General features: G+C 44.7%; 1 protein-coding gene across 2 annotated transcripts; it reads right to left on the bottom strand.

The window, feature by feature from the left end:
• Window positions 1-2,495: 2,495 nt before the first annotated feature.
• Window positions 2,496-24,159, bottom strand: TOP1 (DNA topoisomerase I). 2 transcript variants are annotated; one of them, XM_075277539.1, is made up of 21 exons: window positions 23,899-24,159; window positions 23,549-23,573; window positions 13,745-13,832; window positions 13,043-13,325; window positions 12,884-12,936; window positions 11,890-11,985; window positions 11,714-11,789; window positions 11,537-11,634; window positions 11,316-11,431; window positions 10,290-10,411; window positions 10,076-10,198; window positions 9,476-9,663; window positions 8,987-9,131; window positions 8,049-8,192; window positions 7,357-7,542; window positions 7,194-7,262; window positions 6,677-6,791; window positions 5,818-5,945; window positions 5,599-5,693; window positions 4,696-4,845; window positions 2,496-3,850 (listed from the first exon to the last, which is right to left on the bottom strand). In XM_075277539.1, exons 1-21 carry the CDS (start codon window positions 23,929-23,931, stop codon window positions 3,748-3,750), a joined length of 2,436 nt encoding a protein of 811 aa, XP_075133640.1. In that variant the 5' UTR covers window positions 23,932-24,159; the 3' UTR covers window positions 2,496-3,747. The 2 variants fall into 2 exon arrangements, with proteins under 2 accessions (XP_075133640.1, XP_075133641.1); XM_075277540.1 differs by having other exon boundaries at window positions 11,890-11,982.
• Window positions 24,160-25,228: the final 1,069 nt, after the last annotated feature.

The raw sequence follows: 25,228 nt of genomic DNA, 5'->3' as shown, positions 1-25,228 counted from the left end.
ATAAAAACTATTTTACACCTCCCTGGTGGCCACCACAGCGATCACTCCAGTTTATAGACAACCTGTTTTAAGGGGTTGTCTGGGACAAATATTTTATGGCCACTTCACTGGTCCCCCGTAATGTTTTCCGGAAGCCGTTTTGTTCCAGCTCCTGGAAAAAGAAGCGAGGTGCTCATTCTTCAGGTCGTTTCGCCTCACGATTCGGCCTGAAGACACTCCCTCCTCCCAACTAGGCCCATTCATTGGGCCTAATCTGGAGCAGAGTGCGTGACTGGAGGCCGGTGCAGTGCACCGGCATTCAGTCAAGGCTACCTGTTTTTTGGTCCGGAACCTGAGGCAGCCTCCGCCTCAGGCTCCGGAACATAAAACTCTGTGTGAACTTACACTTATACCTATAGGGAAACTGCAGGTGTTTCTGCAGATATAAGTGACATGCTGCGATTTCCAAAACCGCAACAGTTTTGGAAATTGCAGTGTGTCTGCCATGTGTGTTTTTCTGCAATGTGTGGATGGGATTGCACTCACTATATACCTACACACTCAGGCCTGGTTCACATCTGCGTTCAGTAATCCATTCGGGGAGTCCACATGGGGACCCTCCCAAACAGACTACCGAACGCATTAGCAAGTGGTATGCAGTGAAAGCACACAGACTATAATGGGGTCCATGTGCTTTCTGTGCAGTGTCCGCAAAGAACATGCGGACAGAAAAGTACTTCACAATCTACTTTCCTGTCCATAAGACTCGTGCGGACACCGCGTGGAAAGCACATGGACCCTATTATAGTCTATGGGGTCCGCATACTTTCACTGCACACCGCTTGCTAATGCGTTTGATAATCCGTTCGGGGGGGGGAGTTTCCCATGCAGACTCCCCAAACAGATCACTGAACGCAGATGTGAACCAGGCCTTATACATATACCATATATACTCACACATATACATTTATATACATTCATATTACCATATATAAGTCATATATACTTGTATGAATACTATATACACACACACACATATATACATACACATTATAGCATACTGTATATACTCACACATACTTGTATACAAACATACAGTACTCACACAGTATACAGGACACATACTTTACACAAAAGTACATACATATTAAACATACAGATTTTACAAAAAGAATTTACTCACCTATTCCAGCAGTAGCAAACTCAGCAGACGACTCCTGTCTTCCCCACACGCTGCGATGTAAGAGCATTCAGTGTGAGGAGGAGGGGGAGGGGGGAAAGAGGAAGTGCATGCGGATAGCAGGGGAGACCTCACAGGAGAGCAGCAAAGCAGCTGCAGGTTAGCTGAGGCTGAAGCTGCACATGCTATACAGCTTCAGCCTCAGCTAATAGGGGCCCCTGTGTGTGAAGACAGATGCATTGGCCAGGTACCCGGTTGGGGGCCCCTGGCCATCCCGATCGGGCCCCGACCAATGCATCTGCATTGTTAAAATGAAAACTTTAAGTCAGGGCCCACCGGGGGATTCCCCGATGCTCCGGCGGGCCAGTCCGACCCTGAGTACAGCCATTAGCTGAACAGTCATTTCCTGTGTCAAGAGGAACCAGAAAGCGCTGGAACAGCAGATCGGTGAGATTTTTTTTTTTTTTTTTTAAACCCTCTGTCAAGTTTTTACCCAATAGGCAAACATTTAATAATAACGTTCTCCTGTCCTAAAAGGAGTTTTTGTACGAAATGAATACTATGTAGTCTGTGGGGGTCCGAAACCTTCAGGCACATGCTCAGTCTACTGCTGATCTGTACTGGTTTGAGCTGTCAGACCCCACAGTGTGAATAGGACATCCGAATTAAAGAGGACCTTTCATCACTTGGGGCACATGCACACTTTCGGCTTTCACCATCTGTGCCCCCGGTGAAGAGCCATCGGTGCCGGTGCTCTTCAGTCAGAAGGGCGTTCCTGACAGTCAGACAAGAACGCCCTTCCTCACAGCAGCGCCTATCGCGCTCTCACAGTAAAGTGCTATAGACACTGCTGTGAGGAAGGGCATTCCTGACTGTCAGTTACGCCCTTCTGACGGTGAAGAGCTGTGGTACCGATAGCGCTTCACCAGAGGCACAGATCGTGAAAGCCGACAGTGCGCTGAATTCAGCGCACTCTCGGCTTTCTAGTGGTATATAAAACCGCATGTTCCCCAAGTGATGAAAGGTCCTCTTTAAATAAACCTTATAGGACCAGACAACCCACCCCCCTTCCCAAAACCAGATATCTACTGCCCATATAGAAGAGTAAGTACGTGGTCTATGACAATAAAGACGCTGAGGCGAATGAAGTTGTAGGGTTTTATTTTAAATAACCTACACTCAAGTTAATGGCAATTCATGATAAAAATAGAAGATAGGAGGGGGGGAAAACGTCCAAAAAGAAAGGACTCCTGAACACTTGCTTTCATATTAAAAAATAAAAAGCATCCTAGGCAAAAGAAAACTCGTATCATCATTATTATTTTTTTTAACGCAATCTCCACAAAAACTCACCAAGCTCTTGCAATTGATGTTAGTCACATGAGGAAGTCCATAGTGTAATCGCATTCAAGTAATTTTAACAATTCTTTCTAGGCAACCAATGATCCTTATAAACAGTAAAGCAAAAGTCTTGCCGTTAACCCCGTCGCGCCTTACACGGCTTTCCGAAACGACATTCATAGAGCGAAAAACTTGAACACCCCCCCGTAGGACATAGAGGGACGGCCACTTTAAGCGCGGCGGTTCAGTCTGAATTTTTTTTTAATCTTTTTTTATAAAAAGGTTACAACAAGTTTGGTCTTCATTGCACTTCTAGAAAGTTACTCTTCACATTAAATAAAATTTCTGTTGGTAAAATCTGCTGAAATGAAAAGAATTTTCCGATGTCCCTACAATTGTACAACAGTTGAAATTTTTTTTTTTTGTGTTTTTTTTTTGACAAGATAAAAAGGATTAAATACTTGAAATAATAGTACAATACATAAGATCGGGCAAAAAAAATAAAAAAAAATAATTCACATTAATTAAAAAAAAAAAAAGTTTCAGAAAATTTCCCCCTTTCCGAAATCCGACAAGGTATCACATTTGATTTAAGTCTCCAAACCAAGCGTGGGGATTGGCTTGGATATAGTTTCACTTTTACTGGGAAAAAAAACAAAAAAAAAACAAAACAAAATCAGGAAGTCAGAGACCCCCCCTCAGCTGCCAGACAATAGGCCCCTCTCTTCAGTGTAACCAGGGTAAGGGGATATGTTCAGATGAAAGGGAAGGGTTAAGTTTATAATTTTCTATTAAAATAGAAGTTATCGGAAAAAAAAAAAAAATCTTAACTGTAAAAACACACAGGATATTTTCTTAATTTCTATAATACAGACTTTTTTGAAAAGCGGATTTTTTTTATGCCTGGTGAAAACCTCCCATCTTAAAACACATAAAAACAGAACTAATGTCATCACAATTTCAGATATCCCACTTTGTACATATGTATATACTCCTTGTCCATGGGACAATACTGAAGGCAGCACGGGGATATTAGCCAATGGATGTCGAGCAGGCTTTAGCCTTTGTTTTTTAGTTTTGGTTTTTTTTTTATTCCCCCTTGATCTGCTGCATATCCCCTTCCCGTCCTAAAATAAAAGTTGATAAAAGGTAAGGCTCTCTATAAAATCCCTTTCTGAGGTGACATCCAGGCTTAAAATAAAATAATTAAAAACAAATTATAAAACGAACATTGTCTCTCGCACTCATTAAAACTCATAGTCCTCTTCAGCCATGTCGATAGCCCATGCAAACTTCTCTCTCTGGGTTTTGTTGTAGATTTTTTCAATAGGGACGCCAAATTTCTTACACCTATTGGGGATTAAAAGGTAGAAAGGAAATGATTATTGAAAAAAATTTAGATTGTGATTTATTCTATCAGATTATCCCCGCTGTGCTGGCAGCAGTCCTACAGGTCACTATGGCTTCCTCTATGAGGCTGGATGTGCTGGTATTACAAAAATGGCTAGCATGTAGCTGGGAAACTAACTTGTGTGTCTAAACACTTAGGCCTCATGCACACGACGAGTGTGCAGACTGATTTTTTTGTCTGCTTTCCAGCAGTATATAGAACTGCCTGAGCCCAAACCCATGAAAGGTCCTCTTTAAGGTACTCTGACTACTCATCCCCGTGTCTTCCATGCTTTATTAATTCCTATTGGGAACAGGGGGAGGGTCTCTGCTGTTCAGACGGCGCCTGCTCTGTAATTACTAGATCTGAGCAGAGTGTCAGTGCCCCACTTGGACAGCACATACATGTAGCCTTAGACTGGTTGCCCCTTTCAATAAAGCCACCGTAGATATTTATCCTGTGTTTGACTAGTGAGGGTCAGACTGGTGGGACCTCACCAATCACAAAGGGGGTCCTAACCCCTTTCCAATAAATTGCTGCGACTCCATTTAATTCTATACAAATGCAATATTCTACCATCTTCAGCAGTCCCATAGCACAGCCACACATGGTTCACTCAAATGTGGGACTCAGGACCACTATTAAAGCAACTGGGTCCCAGTGGTCAGACCCCCACCGATCAGGCACGTACACTGCGGCCCAACACTCTAGCATTGATCTTTCAATGTACGGCTATATTTAGAAACAGCACACCATATGGACAAGCTACAAATGTACAAATTACGTCTAGACAAGATGTTCTTACCAGGCTACGGAGATTCTTGGGTCCAAATAATTGAGTTTGGAGGTTCCTAGAGCGATCTGTTTGTTCTCTTCTCTGTCTGTTGCTTGAACCTCCAACTTCATCAGCTGCTCCTCTATCCTTTGCACAGCTTTCTTTTTGCTTTCAACGAGTCTGCAACAAACAGAAAATAAAATATTAGCTTAAAGGGAACGTCACCCTTGTCATGGTCATGTGTATGGGTGCGAGACTGTCTAAAGCCATGATGGCGAACCTATGGCACGCGTGCCAGGCACTCAGGGTCCTCTCTCCTTGGGCACCCATCTGTGGAACAAATTACACTGTGTGGGATCACTGTGGAGCAGATTGTACTGTGTGGGGCTCACTGTGGGGAAAATTGTACTGTGTGGGGGGCCACTGTGGAGCAGATTGTACTGTGTGGGGGCCCTTCACTATTTTTATCACATAATATCTGTTTTATAGCAGACAAGTGATATTACACACCATCTGTTACTGTCTATAATTGTGGATCCGCACAGTGTTAAGGTTAAATTGCCATGTTAGCACTTTGTGATAAATTAGTGGGTTTTGAGATGCAGTTTGGGCATTCGGTCTCTAAAAGGTTCGCCATCACTGGTCTAAAGCCTCACTGCTGAGTCTTATCCGCATTATGACAAATGTCATTTTAACTGAAATAATGAAGTTCTCTCCCCCTAGGCAATGCACGAGTATTCGCTATACAGCACTGCATAAATTGTGTGCCCGCACAGCCAGCTCTGTAGCTTTGCGTGTATAACCTGAACAAGTGCGTCCCCATTTCTGCAAATTCATCCACCATTGGCAAGAGTTAAAAATACCAAACCTCAAGAACTATTAGAATTTTTTTTTTGGGCTACCATTCGATAAAAACCAACCCATTCAACGTACTTTTTGGTCTTCTCATCACGCTTGACCTTGGCGTCTGCTTTGGCGCTCTTTAATTCACGGCGTGCATCTGCCAGTTGATCCTTTTTGGCATCAATCTTAAAAGCAAATAAAACGTGTGAAATCAAAAAATACAGCCGACGACCACACCGTGTGTAAATGCGTACGGTCACCATGATTATTTTTTTTTTTTTAGCAATTGATTATTTAGAGGGCTCATACCTTGGTCTGTAAATTCATCATGGACTTTTCAAAAGTCTTGGGAGGAGCGCGCTGATGGTTACACAGGATTGCCACCGCTCTGTTTGCTCGATTATAAGACAATATTTTGGCAGCAATATTATCGTCAGCTGAAAAAAATAAAATAAAGTTACACCGTTTACCTGGTCAATGCCAATTTTCTTTTTTCATACCCATCCTCTAAGATTCGTTATACTTACATAGAGGTGTCACTACTAGAGATGAGCGAGTAGTATTCGAAACAGCAGCATGCACCCATAGTAATGAATGGAGCTGGCCGGCGCCCTGCCGCTTAACCCCGTGTGCCGGCTGCGTCCATTCATTCCTATGAGTGCGTGCTATTCTAAACTGCTGTTTCAAATAGTACTCGCTCATCTCAAGTCACTACTTAAAACCAGTTAGTTACGCCAGGGTCGCATCTACATAGTAGACACACAAAAGGTGACTATCGGGGTCCATCAGGTTGCTGATGTTTTAACTGAGCTTGCTGGAACACAGACTTTTAGGAGTAAACAGATTCTGGTGCTGATGAGAACCTAGCTTTATGAAAACTATTTGCTGCACTACTAGATTCTGAAAATCCTCTACAATTTTCTTTCGATAGAGCCGTTTGAGGTTGCACTTTTTTTTTGTTGCTTGCAGGGTGTGCTGCACTTTTTAATGAGTTACATATGACTAAATGACATTTCATTTTTGTGTGTGTGTGTGTGTGTGTGTGTGTGTGTGGGGTAAGGTACTGGCTAAGCCTGCTCTATACATTCCCTGTGCACATGTGACTTATATGTACGTCCCCTGAAATGGGTCAAATTGTAAATTTTAACTCCATACAAATGTCACTTACCGTTGGTGAGTTCGCTCAGCTGCTGCTGCAGGGTGATGGAGGCGTTGTATGTTCTGAACACTTTGGCTGTCAGACCATCCATGAGATCTTGAAGATGCTTGTTTAAAATAGTTGTCTGGTATAAAATAAAATAAACTTAATTTCAGATAATGAGTTTTCCTCCACACATTATAAAATTGATTTAAAACAATAGAACAGATTTTATGTATAAAGTTAAAATTTTTTGCATAAAAAAATAAAATAGTGACTGTCTTGCCATCCACAGCACTTTAATATAGAAGGGAAGAGGCATAGGAGTTGCACTAAAAATTGACACCAGTTTACTGTCCTATATTATAGATGAGACAAGCTACAATATTTCTCATAAATGAGGCGCCTCCTCCGCCAGAGTAGGGGACATGAACACTGGCAGTGAATGTGCCAGTATTCATAAACCCCCTCCGACCTCCCCCCACAATGAGCTTAAATTAATTTTGGAAAAAGCATCCTAAACTTAGTTGGCAGCATGTACACTTACATTGAGTCTGTCGAACAAGTCATCTTCTGGCTGTTTGTTTTCCATGAAAAGTTGCAGGTTCTTGAAGACCTGATTCAGGGGGAAAAATAAAAATGAAATTCAAACCATGAACCAAGATACAAGGTGTTATAGTCAGACATCCAGAGACTCAGCCAGTACGTACCCGCTTTTCCACAGGCACCTTATTGTAGTAACGGATGGAATCTTTACCAGGGAAGTCGAACTCCACCACATATTCCTGGCCGTCCATTTCTGGGTAAAGCTTTATGTGCTCCACTCTCAAAGAGCAGCAACCTACAGTGTCCGCAGTTTCCCCCTCTTCCTTTTCGTTACCAGCTCTCAAAGCCAGCTGGAAATAGAAAGTGGTATATGTTAGTACATTAGGCAAAGTTTTAGTTATAAACTAATTTTTTATTTAATTTTTAATTTTACAATATCATTTTATAATAAGATTTTTAGATGCATATTTACTTTAATAGGAATTCAATCACTTAGGACAGGGGTCAGCAACCTTCGGCTCTCCAGGTGCTACGAAACTACAATTCCCAACATGCTCCATTCACTTCCATGGGAGTTCCAAGAACAGCAGAGGAAGTATGCATGCTGGGAGTTGTAGTTTTAAAACAGCTGGTGTGCCGAAGGTTGTCTATCCCTGACTGACCATGGCCGTCAGCCATTTATGAATGTATCAATTTGTGGAAAAATAGGCATGCTTGTAGTTTGCCTGCCAACTCCACAGCCCTGATCAACGTTCCCATTTGTTAATAACCTGGGTAAAAACTCAGGAACCCCCCCTTCTCCCCCAATATTGTATGTATGTGAGGTCTAAATGTGTGACTGCACCACTGGCCTCACCTTGTCTATGAAGTACAGTGCTACAGATCTCTGTCTGGCCTTCATCTCTTTGGATTTCCAGTCTTCCCGGTAGGTGTTACGAATCTTTTCAACACATTTTTTGAGTCTACGGGCTGTCTCATACTTCTGCCAGTCTTTTTCTCCCTGAAAGAAGCAAAATGCACTGGGTTAGGAAAGGAGAGAAGACAAATTTTACCTACAACAAGCAGTGGCTTTACTTTGTGAAGACAGATGTAGCAATAGTAATTTGGGTTTTCCCAAAAGTTTAAGGCCTGGGCTATACAACTTTACTGTAGCACTACAAATTGATTTTAACTATTGAGTTCTAACTGCAGCCCAGATGAATGGATTAAGTTGTATGCAGTGCTGTGGGCTACAGAGGTCACTCAATAGTTAAAAGACACAGAGACCAGTCTGACCATTCTGTACAGCAGAGGTGGACCAAAAAAACAGGAAAAAATAAATATATATTAATAATATTATTCATCTAAACACAAATATAAATATACACACAGACACGGAAAGGGTGTGGGCAGTGGTCTACATTTAGGTAACTGGCTTAAGTGAAATCTATGCCATCTGCAAGCTTGCCACGTTTCCTTTGTGCAGGCACAAGACCTGGTGGAGGGTGCGCCGGAAACATGAAGAGGCACGTGCCTAACGGTAAATGAGGCAGACTCGCCACCAATGCAGGTCAAAAGACAACTGGTGTTACACACATCTTTATATATCTCCCCCTAAATATAATGAACAGATGCTCAAGAGCACAGGGGTGTAAAGGTAACAGGCCCTGGAACCAAAAGAGGCCCAGAGGCCTTTCTATAGCATAAGACACCAGAATCATAGATAGCAAATAGTAAGTAGGGGTCCCCACTACATATTTTGTATCAGGGCCCAGGAGCTTCAAGATAAGGCTCTGCAAGAGCACCATACTTTACCTTAATGCGGGAACTGGGATTAAGCATTATATATTTGATGGATCCCTGAATGTTCTCTGTCCAGGACACTAACCATGTGACCTTATTGTCATGTCGAACCTCTTTCCACTTGTGACCAGGAGGAGCAGCGGGAACCTTGGAATCTCTAAATAAGAAGATACGAGATGTTTATTGAGACCAAGAGCAGGATATTGTTTCAGTGCAGAGGAAACCAAGTGCATTGAGGGGTTATTCCCACCTCAGCTATGGGAATAACTGTAGGTAAGTCCCAACAACTACCAGGGGGAAGACTTTTGGGAACAGCCGACCGATGCTCCTCTATGCAGCTTCCTTGGCTACTTATTCCCATTCACTGCTCTGCTGTTTCAATAAATCTTGCCTTGGTGGTCGTTACTTATGAGCAGTGATACGCCGTGATGGGAATAACACATTCAGCTTCATGCACATATATATTATATTGTCTATATGCTCCCCCACTCTGATACATACTTGCTGCAGTTAATGATGATGTCTTCTGGCATGATTCTCTTTTTTAGCTTGCCCATTTTTGGATGGTTTCCTCTTCCTCTAAACAAGCCAGGGGGTTCTATCCTGAAGTTGGCAATCCTTTCTTTATGGTTGTCCATGATACAAAAACCGTATTCCTGAACCAATCGCTCATTCTCTTCTTTGATTTTCTGTAGGACATATGGAAGGGAAAAGATTTGTAAACAGAGTCCATATATACGAGTCTACAGTAGACAGGTCTGGAGGCCTCTGGAGTCTCCAAATTCATGTTGGGAGTAAAATAATGAATGTTACACTTAAGCCCTCTCTGCCTCCCCCATTGAAGTGAATGGGTTTGGCCACTTTTCCAATTTTTGCATTTAGTGTGGAGGTAAACCAGGATCAGTTCGGGTCTCAGCAGTCAGACCCCCCTCCCCCTGGTCAGCAATTTATCCTGCATCCTATGGACAGAGGATAAACCTTTTGTGGTACAACCCTACTAATCTGTTCTCCCCCTTCAGAGCACATGCACACTTGGCCAAGCCTACACACACACATGGATTCGAAAGAAACCGTTTATCGTCTATGATCAGCTCCCAATACCTGTTTATCCTCCTTGGTCATTTGTTTCCTGGCCTCTGACTGGGCTTTGAAGTATTGGCTCATCTCATTGAAGTCACACTTGCTCAGGTTGGAAAGTAGAGCTCGTTCTTCTGAAGTCATTTCCTAATAAAATTTAGTTTGTAAAAATTAAAGCTGAAGTCATTTAACAAAAGATACACCCACCCCCACCCAAAAAAAAGCCCAACTAAAATACCTTCTTCCAGTCCTTAAAGAAGTTTTTCCTGAAGATGTCCTTTGTAGTGTATTCGTGATCCAACATTTTTGCAAAGAAAGTGGCTACCTCCTCGGCTTTAGGACTGAGCTTCACGGCTTTTCCTGTGGACGACAAAACAGAGCAGTTTTATTAGACTCCACCGTGTACAGGCTTACTCAGAGTTCTAGGCTGACAAATTCGGGTAAGATGTCTCATGTATAGGGACCCTGGTACACATGGAGGAATTTTACACAGAATTTGTCAGCCATAAATCGGCAGCTTCAGGAACTTGAAATAGAATTTGGAAATGGATTTTGATGCAGATTCGGAAAATCTGCCTCACAAACAGCGCCGAGCTCTGCCTTATCTTCACTATAACAGAAGAAGATACCTGAAGAACGAGCTAGCCGAAAATAAATATCTGCCTCCCATTGAAATGAACAGGGAGCGGATCTCAGGCAGGTCATCAATTTTGGACCATCAGAATCTATAGTCTAGCAATGTTCCAGCCCAGGGATAGGGAACCTTCGGCTCTCCAGCCGCTGTGAAACTACAACTCCCAGCATGCTCCATTCACTTCCATGGCAGTTCCAAGAACAGCAGAGCAAGTATGCATGCTGGGAGTTGTAGTTTTGCAACAGCTGGAGAGCCGTACGTTCCCTATCCCTGGTCTAACCCATCACCCAGGGTCATCCAAAGCCACAGGGACAGGAAAACCAATCACTATCCTGTCTCTAGATGCTGTCACTTGTACATGTCCCCTACACACAGGCTGAAGTGAGAGCCACCAGCATATGAATCTCTCACTTCAACCAACACCAATGTTTTTCTAATTGGGTTACAGGAACAATTTTCTAATTGCTGCTGTAGCCCAACTGGAAGTTTTGGCTAGACCCCCTGAACAGACATTAGCAACATATCATTAAATCTAATGTCAAGACCAATGTAAATTTCCCCAACCCCCCCCATTAAGGATGAAAAGGAACATAAAGAGAATAAAGTCTTGTCCTCTAGATCAGTCATTACCATCATAATAAAACTTCACATTTTCTGGGAGAGGCTCATAGGGCGGTGCAAATACAGGGCCCTTGTGTTCCAGGAATTTCCATTTGACACCATCAGTGTGACGCTCTTCCTCCCACCTGTGAGCAAAAAAAACCAAATGAGCAAAGGATATCAAGTTCTAGCAAAGAACACCAAGATCAAGTAAGGTAGACAAAACATGCCGAGGTAGATTCTAAGGTTACCATTTCCATTTTTCCTCCTCTTCCTTCTTTACTTTTTTCCTTTTGCCCTCTACTTCTTGGCCTTTGGGTTTGCCCTTTGTCGTCTTAGGCTTGACGTCCTTAAAAAGGAAAGCCATAGATGAAAATAAAGTAAGGGCTCATCACTGAAAACTATCACAAGATATCCCGGCCACTTACCGGCTCATCCTCTTGCTTCCTTTTTTTGGTTTTCTTTATATCTTCTGTTTTTATTTTTTTGGGCTTGTAGTCAGAGCTGCAAAGGGAGACGATTGGTTTAGAGAATGCTGGCTTTAGAGAATGTGTATACTTGCACTATAGAATAAGCATGGGCATAGTCCCTTCTCCCCACATACTCGTCGTCATCCCGGGATCTCTTCAGAGCCTTGTTCTGCTCCTTAGGTGACAAAGTGTAGGCGTCATCTTCTGGCTCATCCTTAATATGAAGAGGACTAAAAAAAATGAATGAATGAATGAATAAATAAAATGGCAGTCTCAGAATTGAAATAAGTAATAGCAGGCACATGTGATAGACACCCAGCTCAAAGAGGGGGAATCTTCCTGTCTGCGGGAGGATCCCCAACAATTAGACAAAAACCATCATTAATAGGTCATTAACATTATCCCGTATACTTAGGATAGGTGATCAATAGCAATGGTGAGGGTTCGACACCCAAAAGGGGCCGCATGTCCTTAGTCTTTCAGCAACACAGTTCCATTCCAAGTGAATGGAACAGATGCAGTACCCAGCAAGGCCACTATACAACATATGGCGCTCTAGCTGGCGGGTAACAAAGAGGCTGTGGCCTCTTCAAACAACTATGGGCTGGCAAGACTTTACATTAGGGTCCTGAAAGCCTAATATACTCACTGCCATTTTCAAGAGGTTTACCAATAGTGAATGAAAACCCTGTGACACATCCAATGACAAAGACCTGTACAGACTTGGCTTTTACAGGGGTGGGCAACATTTGTCACTCTAGCCCTTGCAACACTACAACTCCCAGCATGAACACTTTGCTCTTTTGTTCTTGGAAATCCAACAGAAGTGAATGGAGCATGCTGGGAGTTGTAGTTTCACATTAGCTAGAACGCCAAAGGTTGTCGATTCCTGGCCAAGGATACAACCGCGTCAGCTTTGTAGCTGTGAGACATATTAGGTCTGGATGAAAGTAAGAAAGTCATCAGATTTGTGAGAAAACACAAAAAAGTGCTTGGCTTTGTATGGCTGTGCACATAGGATACATAGTCCTGATGGATACCTGCCGTGTTACACTACAAGTCTTATGACATGCCCGTTTCCCCATCATAAATCCCCCAATATCGTGCGCACACAAGTTGTCACCTTACCTGGAGAAGCCATTTTCCTTTTTAATTTTGGCACCATCACTGGAAGATTTTAGCTGCAAAACAACATACAAAGTGTTAAGTGAGTGAAATAGTGAATCTAAAGAGCAGCAGAGAAAGATCTGACAAACTAGTAGCGGCGGCCATCTTTCCTGCCTTCACCTTTTCCTCCTTTCTCTTCTCTTTATCCCGATGCTTCTCTTTGTGTTTATCGCCATCTTTACGTTTCTCGCCGTCTTTATCCCGGTGCTTTTCTCCATCTTTGTGCTTCTCGCCGTCCTTCTCCCGATGTTTCTCTCCATCCTTCTCCTTATGCTTCTCCCCATCCTTCTCGCGGTGTTTCTCCCCATCTCGCTCTCTATGCTTTTCCCCATCCTTCTCTCTATGCTTCTCACCGTCTTTGTGTTTGTCCTTGTGTTTCTTTTCAGATGGATCTTTGTGTTCACTGAGGGTAAAAAAAAAAAAAAACACCAATAAAACGCCTGAGCATCTTAAGACGTATAAGAATAAGACAATACACATCTTTCTTGTACATTGCTCTGGCTACAGTTCACAGGTTAAAGAGGACCTGTCACCATTTTGGAGGCTAATTAGCATATCAATAAAAGCGGGCTAATTAAAAAAGGGCTGGGAGGATTTACAAACAAAAGGTATGTGTGGAATGGCCTTTCTAGCTAAAAATGAGTTTTGCCAATGATAGAATCCCTATAAAGCTGCCAGTACCAGCATCACACTACACGTCTTATACAGGACAATGCCACGTTGTCCACGACATAACCATGTCCCATAGAGCCAGACAGAGGCAACCATGGAGTGTGTGAGGATACGGAATAAGAACTCCATTTGGGTCAATCCTCCACTAACCTATTGTTGTGCTTGGACTTTTCACGGTCTTTGTCCTTCTTGTGTTCTTTGTGACGATGTTCCTTGTCTTTCTTATGTTTGTGAGAATCTGAAAGAGAAGAGGAAGTGACGAAACGGCAGAATGGTTGAGGTTGTCATGGCTAATAAATCCTTGTATGGCCGCCCACTCGGGTGACAAAGATCCTATTAACACAGCCCAATATGAAAATGGAAGATGGTAGCTCATAAGTAACAAACAGATCGGTCCTCTGAGCCGCCCTACAATGACTGTCTTCACAAGTCCCCAGACTGCCATACAGCCTTATCACCGGGCCAGATTTATTAAGATTGGCGTGTTGTATGCCAGTCTTAAAGGCCAGACTGACCAGGTACATCAGATCATGCCTGTGAGTACTAGTGACAGCCCCAGACAGGTATTAGTCAGTGACTGACAGCCTGAAGTAAGAGCACAGGGCACTCTGTTAGTATAACGGGTATGTTTTGCAGCCGGACAGCATTGAGGAACATCAGGGTTACAGGGATTCACCTTGTCCTCAGGTTTGACAAAAAAAAAAAAAAAAAAGATTGGGATCCTATCATTTACGTAAGTGAGGCACATAGCTTAGCACCTCACATTAAATGAGTTCCCCAGGACTAAGATATTGATCAACTGTTTTTAGGATATCAGATTGAATGGAGTCTAAGAGATGGAAATCGCAACGATCGGCAATAACGGGACATGCGCTGCAGCTTTATTGTGGCTGTGTTTGGTATTGCAGCTTTGCTCTATTCATTTGAATGGGACTGAACTGCAGCTGTACCAGCCAACAAAGGGTGTGATGTCACCGGCTTGAGAAGAGGAAGCAAAGTTGTCCCAAGTGCCGCAAGCTCCTCAAAGTCTATCCTAAAGGATCAGCCCTGGAACTCCCCCACCACCTAACCCAAGCATGAACCTCACATTAACTCAATGTTGCCCATTATGAAATTAACTACCTGATGGGGTCACGTACTATAAGGTGAGGCAACCCCATCATGTACACGAGCAGAGTGAGTACATGGGCCCAACAAGCAACTTCCTATTGATTTCAATGGACATTTAAGGCTGTAAAAAGTGTCGTTTTGGGATCGTGAATTGAGATACTACACAAAGTATTGGTATCGAAACAACTCTAAAGTTAAAATTCAATTTAAGTTACAGTACAACCCATTTAGGTTACCAAAACATGAACCTAACCCTATCACTTATTCACATGGTATTAGTGTAACCGAGTGGGACCCATACAGTCTTTACAAGACCCAGCTGACACTAAAGAGTTCCTGTAAGTAGTAGGATTTATGTTCATGTATATCCCTCTATCTCAGGGATAGGGAACGTACGGCTCTCCAGCTGTTGCAAAACTACAACTCCCAGCATGCATACCTGCTCTGGGAACTCCCATGGAAGTGAATGGAGCACGTTGGGAGTTGTAGTTTCACAGCAGCTGGAGTGCCGAAGGTTCCCTACCCCTGCTCTATCTTGTAAGGTACATATGACAGGACACAGACATGTGCACATCTGCTCACTACAACCATTCCACCAACATATTTATAGACAAATGCAAAAAACTTAGACTTCCTGCATTGTGTATTCTGTATGGTACCTACAACACCTGCTCGTGAGCATGGCAGTATTGTAGATGTATTCTGTCCAGCTAATATACCGCACACATATACAGACGTTTCCTTGTAGAAGTCACTACCTATGTACACACAATTTTCTCCGTGCACACACATTATATATATATGTAAAGCAGGCAGAAACCCTCCGTTCACTGTGACAAGCGGCAAAGTCACTATTTATAGCCATCTGTACATGTCCACAGAGAATACTAGTTTACATAGTGTCACGTAACAAGAGCAGTCCAACACTGCCATGTTAAATCCCCCATGGGCATAGGTTTCTACCCTCCTAATGGTTAACATGTTCAGGATTTAGCATGCCACTGAGATTCCTGCACTATACGGTTAAGTTCTTGTGCAAAAAGAGTACGATTGTGCCATACAGAGAGTAAAAAAAATAAAAATAAAAAAAGAAAATATATAAATATATATATATATATATATATATATATATATATATATATATATATATATATATATATATATATTATTGTAGAGTTGTAGAGATGCCAGCATTGCATTATCTCATGATATTGCCCTGCTCCAGAGTTAGGGACCGGCAAGAAGTTTCTCCTGTAAAACACAAAGGTCTAGAAACTCAGCTGATGTAGACACATTACACTTCCTTTACTTAGGTGGCTGCGCTGCTGATGTACAGGTCTCCACCGCTGCAAACTCTCTGCAGTCTCTTTAGCCAACAGAACAATACAAGTAGTAAGGGAGAGGTCACACAAAGCAAAATTTCTCCCACTGATTTCATAATTGAGAGTCAGATAGTTTGTTTTTCCCCTCATTAAAATAAATGGGTTGCGACAAGAGGGGGGGGGGGGGGGGGAATGTGTCTGAATGAATATATATATTAAACTAAACATGTATAGTTACAAGGCAAAAAAAAAAAAGGCACATCAGAGTTTACAAGAAGCCTAGTTGTGGCCCCTGGCATCTGTATGCTATAGCAGGCCTCAGATCTATATTGCCTCCAGAAGAATAGTATTCTATATCCTTCAGTGCTTATCCTCCTTTCCCCCTAACCAGGAACACCCCCATGAGAATGCTCTGACGTGGTCTAACCCAACCTTCACAATTTGGCCTTTGTCAAAGGTGCCAAGAGCCTATTGCTTGCTCATATTCCTGCTTCCAGTGCATCAACCTCCAGAAAGAATTGTTCACTCACTGCCTAATCATGGCACGTCATGGTCACATAATAATGAATGATTTTAATGTTACGGCTTCTACATTTAGAGTAGTGACTAGGGGTTTCCATGAAGGATCAGCACCTTGAGAGCAGAACCCCACAGACTGGGGTCACCATGTATCCTACAGGCATAGGCTCCGGCAGACTCCGACATCCTTATACATGGCCGCTAATCTACGACACACACAATATCCAACATGGAGCTCAGGGGCAACACGGTGGCTCAGTGGTTAGAACTTGTAGCCTTGCAGCACTGGAGTCCTGGGTTCAAATCTCACCAGGAACAACATCTATAAGGAGTTTGTATGTTCTCCCTGTGTTTGCATGGATTTCCTCTCATTCTACAAAGACATACTGATAGGAAAATAAATGTACATTGTGATCTCTATATGGGGATCACAATCTAAGGGTGAATTCACACTGAGTAAACGCTAGCTTATTCTGAACGTAAAACACGTTCAGAATAAGCGGCGTCTAAAGCAGCTCCATTCATTTCTATGGGAGCGGGGATACGAGCGCTCCCCATAGAAATGAATGGGCTGCTTCTTTCACTCCGTGCAGTCCCATTGAAGTGAATGGGGAGTGCCGGCGTATACGGCAAGCTCTGCTCATGCCGGAGCGTACACGCCGGCACTCCCCATTCACTTCAATGGGACTGCACGGAGTGAAAGAAGCAGCCCATTCATTTCTATGGGGAGCGCTCGTATCCCCGCTCCCATAGAAATGAATGGAGCTGCTTTAGACGCCGCTTATTCTGAACGTGTTTTACGTTCAGAATAAGCTAGCGTTTACTCAGTGTGAATGCACCCTAAAACAAACAAAACACGAACATGGAGCTTTTAAGAATCATTGGCTTTCACCAAGTAGTTAAGATTTTATTATTCTTCAATCTGTATCCCCTTGGGTTAACGGGACTGGATTGATAGTTCCCAGGGTGATGTTTGGCCACTACCTTCCACCCAGGAGGGATTACATGGTGGCGTACATCCAAGAGTCGTCACATGGGGTGCCCCCATTATCAAGCCCAAATTGCTTCCGTGGGATTTTCAAAGAAAAGGAATTCACAGGGGGTTATATAGGTAGGAATTGGAGATTCTGCCAAAACAACTCCGCTTGCAAGATATTATGACTCCAAGTGGAAGGAAACTAACATATCCCTAGATTAGAATTATCTTGGAAATCCTTTTAACCAAATTTAAGACAAAACTGACTTCAATGCAAAGTAAAATGGAGGAAGCATGTAGGGCAAATCGTTTGGGGTGCAGATTTGTGGCCACTTCAGAAGCGCCATAGAGGTGGTACAATCTGGAAGGGACTACTTGAGGCAAGTGGCTCATATACAGTGGTGGTTAAGATAGGGCTTGTGCTCAGGGAACCATGGCTCTTTTGGGATATATACATATGGCATCCATCCAGCTCTACCTATAAGGGTACAAGTCATAGAGCAGCTGTGCTATGTATGCGGTTGAAGTCTTTATATATTCTTTCAGCAGGTCAGGCGACATTTTTCTTTATACACCAACATAACTTAACAATTAAATCAGGGAACAAACCCCTCAAAGAAGCTCCTTTTCTAAACCAGGGCAACACTAAAAGGTGTTGGGGTTCTAGACCAAGTATCCAAATTTTTTGCACCCAGGGTCTGCCTGATATGTGACCAAGACAAAGTTGCAGTGACTAAATGACTTGTCTTGTAGGGCGTTGCTGATATCCAATGGTCATTGCCTAACCAGACGGAGTCCAAGGAAGGACAGTCACCTGGGAAAAGAGCTGCAGGGCTCCAACCTTCTGAAGATGAAGAGGCAAGAAGGCTCATCTGAAACCTACTGAAATGGTTAATGCCGGTTATGACAACAGTCTGCTTAAAGGGCACAAGACACTGACTGGTCAGAGTACCCAGGGTGACACCATCCACCTACCCGAAACGGTCTACAATGGGCACAGGAGCATTAAACCTGAAGCAATGATAGAAGGTGGCCAGGTGTGAGGAGCCATATGTAATGTTCTGGGCAATGTTGGGCATTCATGTGCATGTTACTATGAGACTCCATGAACATGTCCGGGTGTGCCATCTGAGGAGGCGTCTGATGGTCCATTCTGCTGAAAATAGAGCAGGTCCCATCACGATTTCCTTCTCCAGAACAGAACAGAAGCCCCTGTAGAGGTGAGTGCATAACAAAGTACTTGGAAGTCAAACTTGGATGCACTCAGGTGTGTGCATGAGGCCCAACAAGTACCACCTATCATTTTGGTAAAGTACCCCATACACCCCCCCCTCTTCATGGCAACAGTATTCCCTAATGGCAGTATAGTGCAGTAACATGACAAAGCTAAAGCAAAAAGCCTAATCCCCAAGTTTTCCAGATCTCAGTCTCATCTAGCATCTGTATAATGTTCCGACCATCTGTGATGGTCCCCAAACCCAACCCCAAAACGTACAGGAGCCAAGAGACCCGCTGCCAGATACTACAGGCCACCTTCAGTAGTCGTGTGGTGTCCGCACATCGTGGGTCAACACAATTTGGACCTAGACTGCATTAGGCTTTGTAGTTTTGCTTAGGCTGAAGGGTGTATGTGAACTAGTCCTGCACAGAGTACCCTGGAAGCCCCCTCCCCCCCCCCCAACAAATACAATAAGAACCAAACCACAGATCAATTTGCTTAGTAAGTGAGCAAGAAGCCGCTAAACAAACCACAGGTAGGACTATGAAAGTGCACATTAGGTTACCTAAAGGTCATACACGGGGAAGGGGGGGGGGTTCTTCAATATTCGGTATAGGCAAGAGCAAATCACAATTCCTGCTTTATCCCTAACCAGTGGTGGCCTTGCAATAGCGACAACCAGAAGATGTCCAGATCTATGAAACCATCTCTTACATCCCGGTCATTCACTCTTGTAGGGCTTATTCAGTAGAAAAAACAAAACAAAAAAAAGAACTCATCTGCCCCATGTGAATACACGCTTGTAGAAATACATTATCTAGTCAATAAGGAGACGCACTCCTATGGGAAAGTGAATCCTACGCGAATATCTGACCTATTTAATGACCAGGGCACAGTTTAGGAAACCTGTCTTGCTTTATCAGACCCTATAAGATGACTATGGCTTCTTATACAGTGGCCATCTTATCCATAAAGGGTTGCAGAAAGACAACATGTTCACAATGAAGCGCTGTCCTGCTGTGTACTAGATAGCTTGCAACCTGCCCATAACTGCAGACGTACAGCGACCAGGGAGAAGAGCGCCGACAAGAACGTAATGGTGGAAAGAGCGAACATAGACCTCATAGCCATGTATTAACTAGGCAAGGAGAGCTGAAATATTAGCACCCATGCACACTGTACAGATGAAATCTGTTATATAGATGCGCCAAAACTATCTCAATATTACACAAGCTCCTCTCACCCTGGGGTCACCACTGTGGCTTCATGAAGAGATTCACAGCAACTTTGCGAATTATCAGGATGACCTCATTTTGCTAGTAAGGAACTGGCAATCTGCAAGTGACATCAGCGGTCTATCGAGTGGCCATGATTGGTCGTGTAGTTAAGGGAACACTTGCCCTGTGCTACGAGGCCAGGGGGGGCACACTCACTGTGCAGACACATGATATTAAGATCACAATAGTCATGCTATCATGTATAATAGAGTAAAAGCTCATTAAGTTTACATTTCTTGTGACTAGTGGCAATAGGTAGTCATAGCCGTGATCCAAGTTCACAGTCGTGAAGTGCGATCTAGTCATCTTATTCCATACAACTACAAGTTGTGACTATTGTCTAACACTTTCTAAAAAAAATTTAAAAAAAATGTCTTACTCCTTTAGACCGTTGGCTTGATCTGCTAAACATGGAAGGCTCAGAAGTATTAGCAGAGCTGTACACCAACTCTCTTGGCTGAGGCCTGAACCACTACATAAGTTACAAGATGATCCAGCAAGGGTTAATCTGTGCATCCATGTCAGTCCCTATAGGTTAAGCCTTCCTTTCAGCAAATGACAACGTCCACGTAATTGCCATCTGTCACATATGAAGGCGCTTTACTAAAACACTCATGTGAACACGTGTTGGCGCCCTGAAGTCAGAGCGCTCCTCTCCTGAGGTGGGTATAAGTGCCATGTGCTACTTGTCATTAACTACTCGAGCCGCCGCTGCTCACTTGTCCGTGTGAATGTGACATCGGCCTATCTAGAAGATATTCAACACTTACAAAGACACTTGTACAGGACTCTGAAAATCCCACTGACTAATAAGGGTCCAAACTGGGATTCTCAAAGGCTCCAAGTGTGGGATATACCATGGAGCCACATGGGCGTCCTCTTCACATGTGGTTGCCCTATACTGTATGATGCAGCAGTACTATGTAGGTGACAATTCCAGACTGCACATTAATTTTTGTCACTCCCCGTCTTCCTATAAGTAGAAGGTCAATAGAAATATGTTCTGCCCTAGGCAATGTCTCCTCCGGTAGAATCTACTGGTAATAAACATGGCGGCTGTCATGGAGGTGCTTCTCAGTAAAAGTGCAGGTCCCATCTGCGTTACCAATGTTGTAAAAAAAAAAAAAAAAAAAAAACAAAGTATCCCCCCCCCCCCCCAAAAAAAAAGACATGCAAATGGATACCATAGAATGGGCACAAGAATACCAACATATACCTGTCCATGTACGCAGGACAAAAGCTTGGCATACTACATTTTTCTGTAGTACAAAAATTAGACCGGAAGGTGTCCATGTTTCCAGTCCATTGAAGGACCAGAAGAACAGACACCAATGGGACCCCTCTGACTATAATTGGGACCGTCACATGTCTGTTCTTTTTGACTGAAATCGCCAGACATATACATATATACACAGGCTTGCACAGCTAGCTTCTTCATCTGGCGATGTATGACAGATCCGTGCTGGACGTGAACCTAACCGAAGGCCTCATACACACGACCTGACCTGTCACATGACCCTTTCATTTGTATGGCCTTATACATATGGCTGTGCATTTCAAAGTACTGTGTATGGACAGATTTGGGGTACAGTATGGGGGCCTCAAGGCATGGGCGGCACACGGATGTCATCCACACGCTGCTTAATCACAGCCTCAGTTGCATCCAATTCGCCAAAGTAAGACGGACGCCCATTTTTTGGCATTCGCTTGGTGACATCAGTGTGCCGCCCATGCCTTGAGCGCCCCATGCTGGACCCCAGATCTGTCCTGAGTTTAGTCACAGCGCCATACACAGTAATTTGAAAATACACAGTTGTCTGTAGGAGGTCATACAAAAGGAAGGGTCATGTGACCAGTCAGGTCGTGAGCGCACATATGTCATCCATACGCAGTTTAATCGCGACCTCAGTTGCTTCCAATTCGCCAAAGTAAGACGAACGCCCATTCTATGGCATTCATGTGATGTGACCCTAGCTAAAGTGATGCCTATGGTAGTCACTGGAACCAGTAAGACCAATCTGAATACAACCCTAGACACACAAAAATTCTTGTAAAGTTGCAGTGCACGCACCATGTTAGAAAACGAAACAGCGGGAGAAAGTTTAGTCTGCGAGAAAGGAATCGATAATGGAGGATACAAAGTGGTTTCCTTAGCTTGTAAGAGATTAGGGATAGTGCCGTACCCATCACAGCCTCATCTACGCTATGGTCACACTGACAGCATATTCGGGGACACGGCACAGACCTCAAGTATTTCCGTCTCATAATCCAGAATCTGGCAGTGCTGGACTGGAAGGAAGTTGTCAGACAGTCCAGCGCTGAAGCCCCGGCGTGTATACAAGCTCCGTATACTGGCACTGCCAACTATCCTGGCACATCTGCCTACAGAGGGGTCACTTGCGGACTCTCTCCACTTTGCAGGCGGGCAGTCTGGATTATTCCATAATTGATCTATTTGCATCCTGGATTATTATAGCGATATTATAATGTGTATGTGTTGTGTATCACACACTAATACTATAATTAGGAGAATATAATCTATATTACACCCGGGTCCTTACAGCGGTGACGACGGCGTTCATCACCGTACGTAACGTATAATTACTGATCATTATCACGTGCACTTTCTGTCATCTGTAAAGTAGCCTCCATTTTGTCACCTGGAAATATCAGTTCCTGGAAAAGCTTGGTGACAACGGCACCGGCCGCCTCACCCAGCTTTTCCGTACTCTGGAACGGCGCGTTTGTCTTTAGTTTAGAGAGGGAAAGAGACTGAAGCGCCGTTCAGGAGTTTGGGAAAGCTGAGTGACACGGCATATGACTCAGACCGATCATATTAAAGGATCTCACACAAGGGCACAATTCAGACGTGTGATGTAGGGGGATTGTTAGTGAGGAGATGATGGGGGTGATAGTGCAGCAGCTGCAGGGACACATGTATCCTAAGCACATGTTACAGCACATACTAAGCACATGTTACAGCACATATTACATGCTAAGAGTCTGCTATCAGGGTTACTCGGTGAGAATGAGGGCTGAATGTCCCGCTGGTTTGGTGCGCCAGGCAGCAGCAGCCATGTCAGCCCCGCAGCCCAGGCCCGAGCCTGCCTCACACACACAGGCAGAGAAAAAGAAAATGGCGCAGAGACTAAGTCCCCACCGACTGATCGCTGACTTTCACACGGGGAAAACACAAGGGAAACGAGGCCTGAGGCGGCCGGGGAGGCGGGCAATGGCAAGCTCGGATCGGGCTGAAGCCGAATATCGCATTTAATGGCGGCTGGGAGGCCGGATGGGCGAGATGGAAGGGGCTGGAGGTGAACAAAGGAGCCGGTGAGCGAGGAGACGGGACTTAGTCTCTGGACGCCATGTCTGCCCTTTCTAGAGGAGGAAGGAGAGTGAAGAAGAGGAGGGGGGAAGGGAGAGACAAGAAGGGGGAAAACAGGAGCCCACACCCCGGGCAACACACACTCCTGCCCGGCCAGATCGTACCCCGAACCCCAATATTACCCCGGGACCCCAATTACTCACCGTTCGCCCGAAAATTAGCGTCAATCTAAGGAAAAAGGGAACAAGAACAGAAATCAGGGGGTGATGTTATAAATCGGGGTAACTAAGGTCAAATACAGGGTCATACATGTACCCCCACTCTAGGGGGCGCTGCTAGCTACAGCGCTTAGGGCGCCCCCACCAGACTACGCTGCAATCCCATGCCATAGACTAGCATAAGGGCTACAAAGTTTAAAGCCCTAGTCATAGTGCGGGCTATAGGGGGCGCTGTGAGTCTATAGAGGAGTAAGGGGGTTACATTGTATCAGGAAGCATTAAGTCCTAGTGGCCGGGCTTCTGGGGCCATGTGCTTGGAAGTAAGGGACACTTACCTGGGAGTCGTTCTGACTGTTATCCCCACTCATGGTCAGTCAGGAGAGGAGGGCGCACTGAATGAATGGGGTGCTGCAGCAGCTGTGGAGGGCTCTGGCGCTAGGCAAGGAGCTCACAGAGCCGGCTGGGCAGGAGGAGGAGGACTGCTGAGCGCCGTGTGCTGTATTGTGTGGCTGGGGGAAGGAGCCGGGCACAGCCAGGAGAAGCAAAAGCTAAATGAGAGTGGGCAGAGACGCTCAGCGGATTGTGTAACAACTAAGTCCCGATTTGGCCGCACTGCGCAGGCGCAGGGAATTTAAAAGGACGAGGAGGAGTGTGGAGCGGCCTGGCCACGCCTCTTCCGCGCTCTAGAACTTCAGTCCCGGCTGCAGAGCTGATGTCACCGGGGTTACTCCAGTCATCGCGTCCTGCTGGGGGCCGGCCATAGAGACTGTGCTCTGTGTGCTGACACATGTACTGCTGGGGGCCGGCTATAGGGACTGTGCTCTGTGTGCTGAGAGTATAGACACGTACTGCTGGGGGCCGGCTATAGGACTGTGCTCTGTGTGCTGACACATGTACTGCTGGGGGCCGGCTATAGGGACTGTGCTCTGTGTGCTGACACATGTACTGCTGGGGGCCGGCTATAGGGACTGTGCTCTGTGTGCTGACACATGTACTGCTGGGGGCCGGCCATAGGGACTGTGCTCTGTGTGCTAAGAGTATAGACACGTACTGCTGGGGGCTGGCTATAGGGACTGTGCTCTGTGTGCTGAGAGTATAGACACGTACTGCTGGGGGCTGGCTATAGGGACTGTGCTCTGTGTGCTGAGAGTATAGACACGTACTGCTGGGGGCCGGCTGTAGGGACTGTGCTCTGTGTGCTGAGAGTATAGACACGTACTGCTGGGGGCTGGCTATAGGGACTGTGCTCTGTGTGCTGACACATGTACTGCTGGGGGCCGGCTGTAGGGACTGTGCTCTGTGTGCTGACACATGTACTGCTGGGGGCCGGCCATAGGGACTGTGCTCTGTGTGCTGAGAGTATAGACACGTACTGCTGGGGGCTGGCTATAGGGACTGTGCTCTGTGTGCTGACATGTACTGCTGGGGGCCGGCTATAGGGACTGTGCTCTGTGTGCTGAGAGTATAGACACGTACTGCTGGGGGCCGGCTATAGGGACTGTGCTCTGTGTGCTGAGAGTATAGACACGTACTGCTGGGGACCGGCTATAGGACTGTGCTCTGTGTGCTGAGAGTATAGACACGTACTGCTGGGGGCCGGCTATAGGGACTGTGCTCTGTGTGCTGACATGTACTGCTGGGGGCCGGCTACAGGGACTGTGTTCT

This window comes from Leptodactylus fuscus, chromosome 6 (genome assembly GCF_031893055.1).
Source record: "Leptodactylus fuscus isolate aLepFus1 chromosome 6, aLepFus1.hap2, whole genome shotgun sequence".
Classification (NCBI taxonomy): Eukaryota; Metazoa; Chordata; class Amphibia; order Anura; family Leptodactylidae; genus Leptodactylus; species Leptodactylus fuscus.
Note: the sequence above shows the minus strand (reverse complement) of the source record. Positions and strands in the feature narration are given on the sequence as shown.

What these genes read in the sequence shown, in the direction of transcription:
- TOP1 (XM_075277539.1), bottom strand. Translation starts at nt 23,931, where the DNA reads ATGAGTGGGGATAACAGTCAGAACGACTCCCAG. An exon ending in GAGGAGGAAAAATGGAAATG is followed by an intron (nt 11,432 to 11,536) that starts GTAACCTTAGAA and finishes TTTTGCTCACAG; the next exon opens with GTGGGAGGAAGAGCGTCACA. An exon ending in TCTTTAAGGACTGGAAGAAG is followed by an intron (nt 10,199 to 10,289) that starts GTATTTTAGTTG and finishes AAATTTTATTAG; the next exon opens with GAAATGACTTCAGAAGAACG.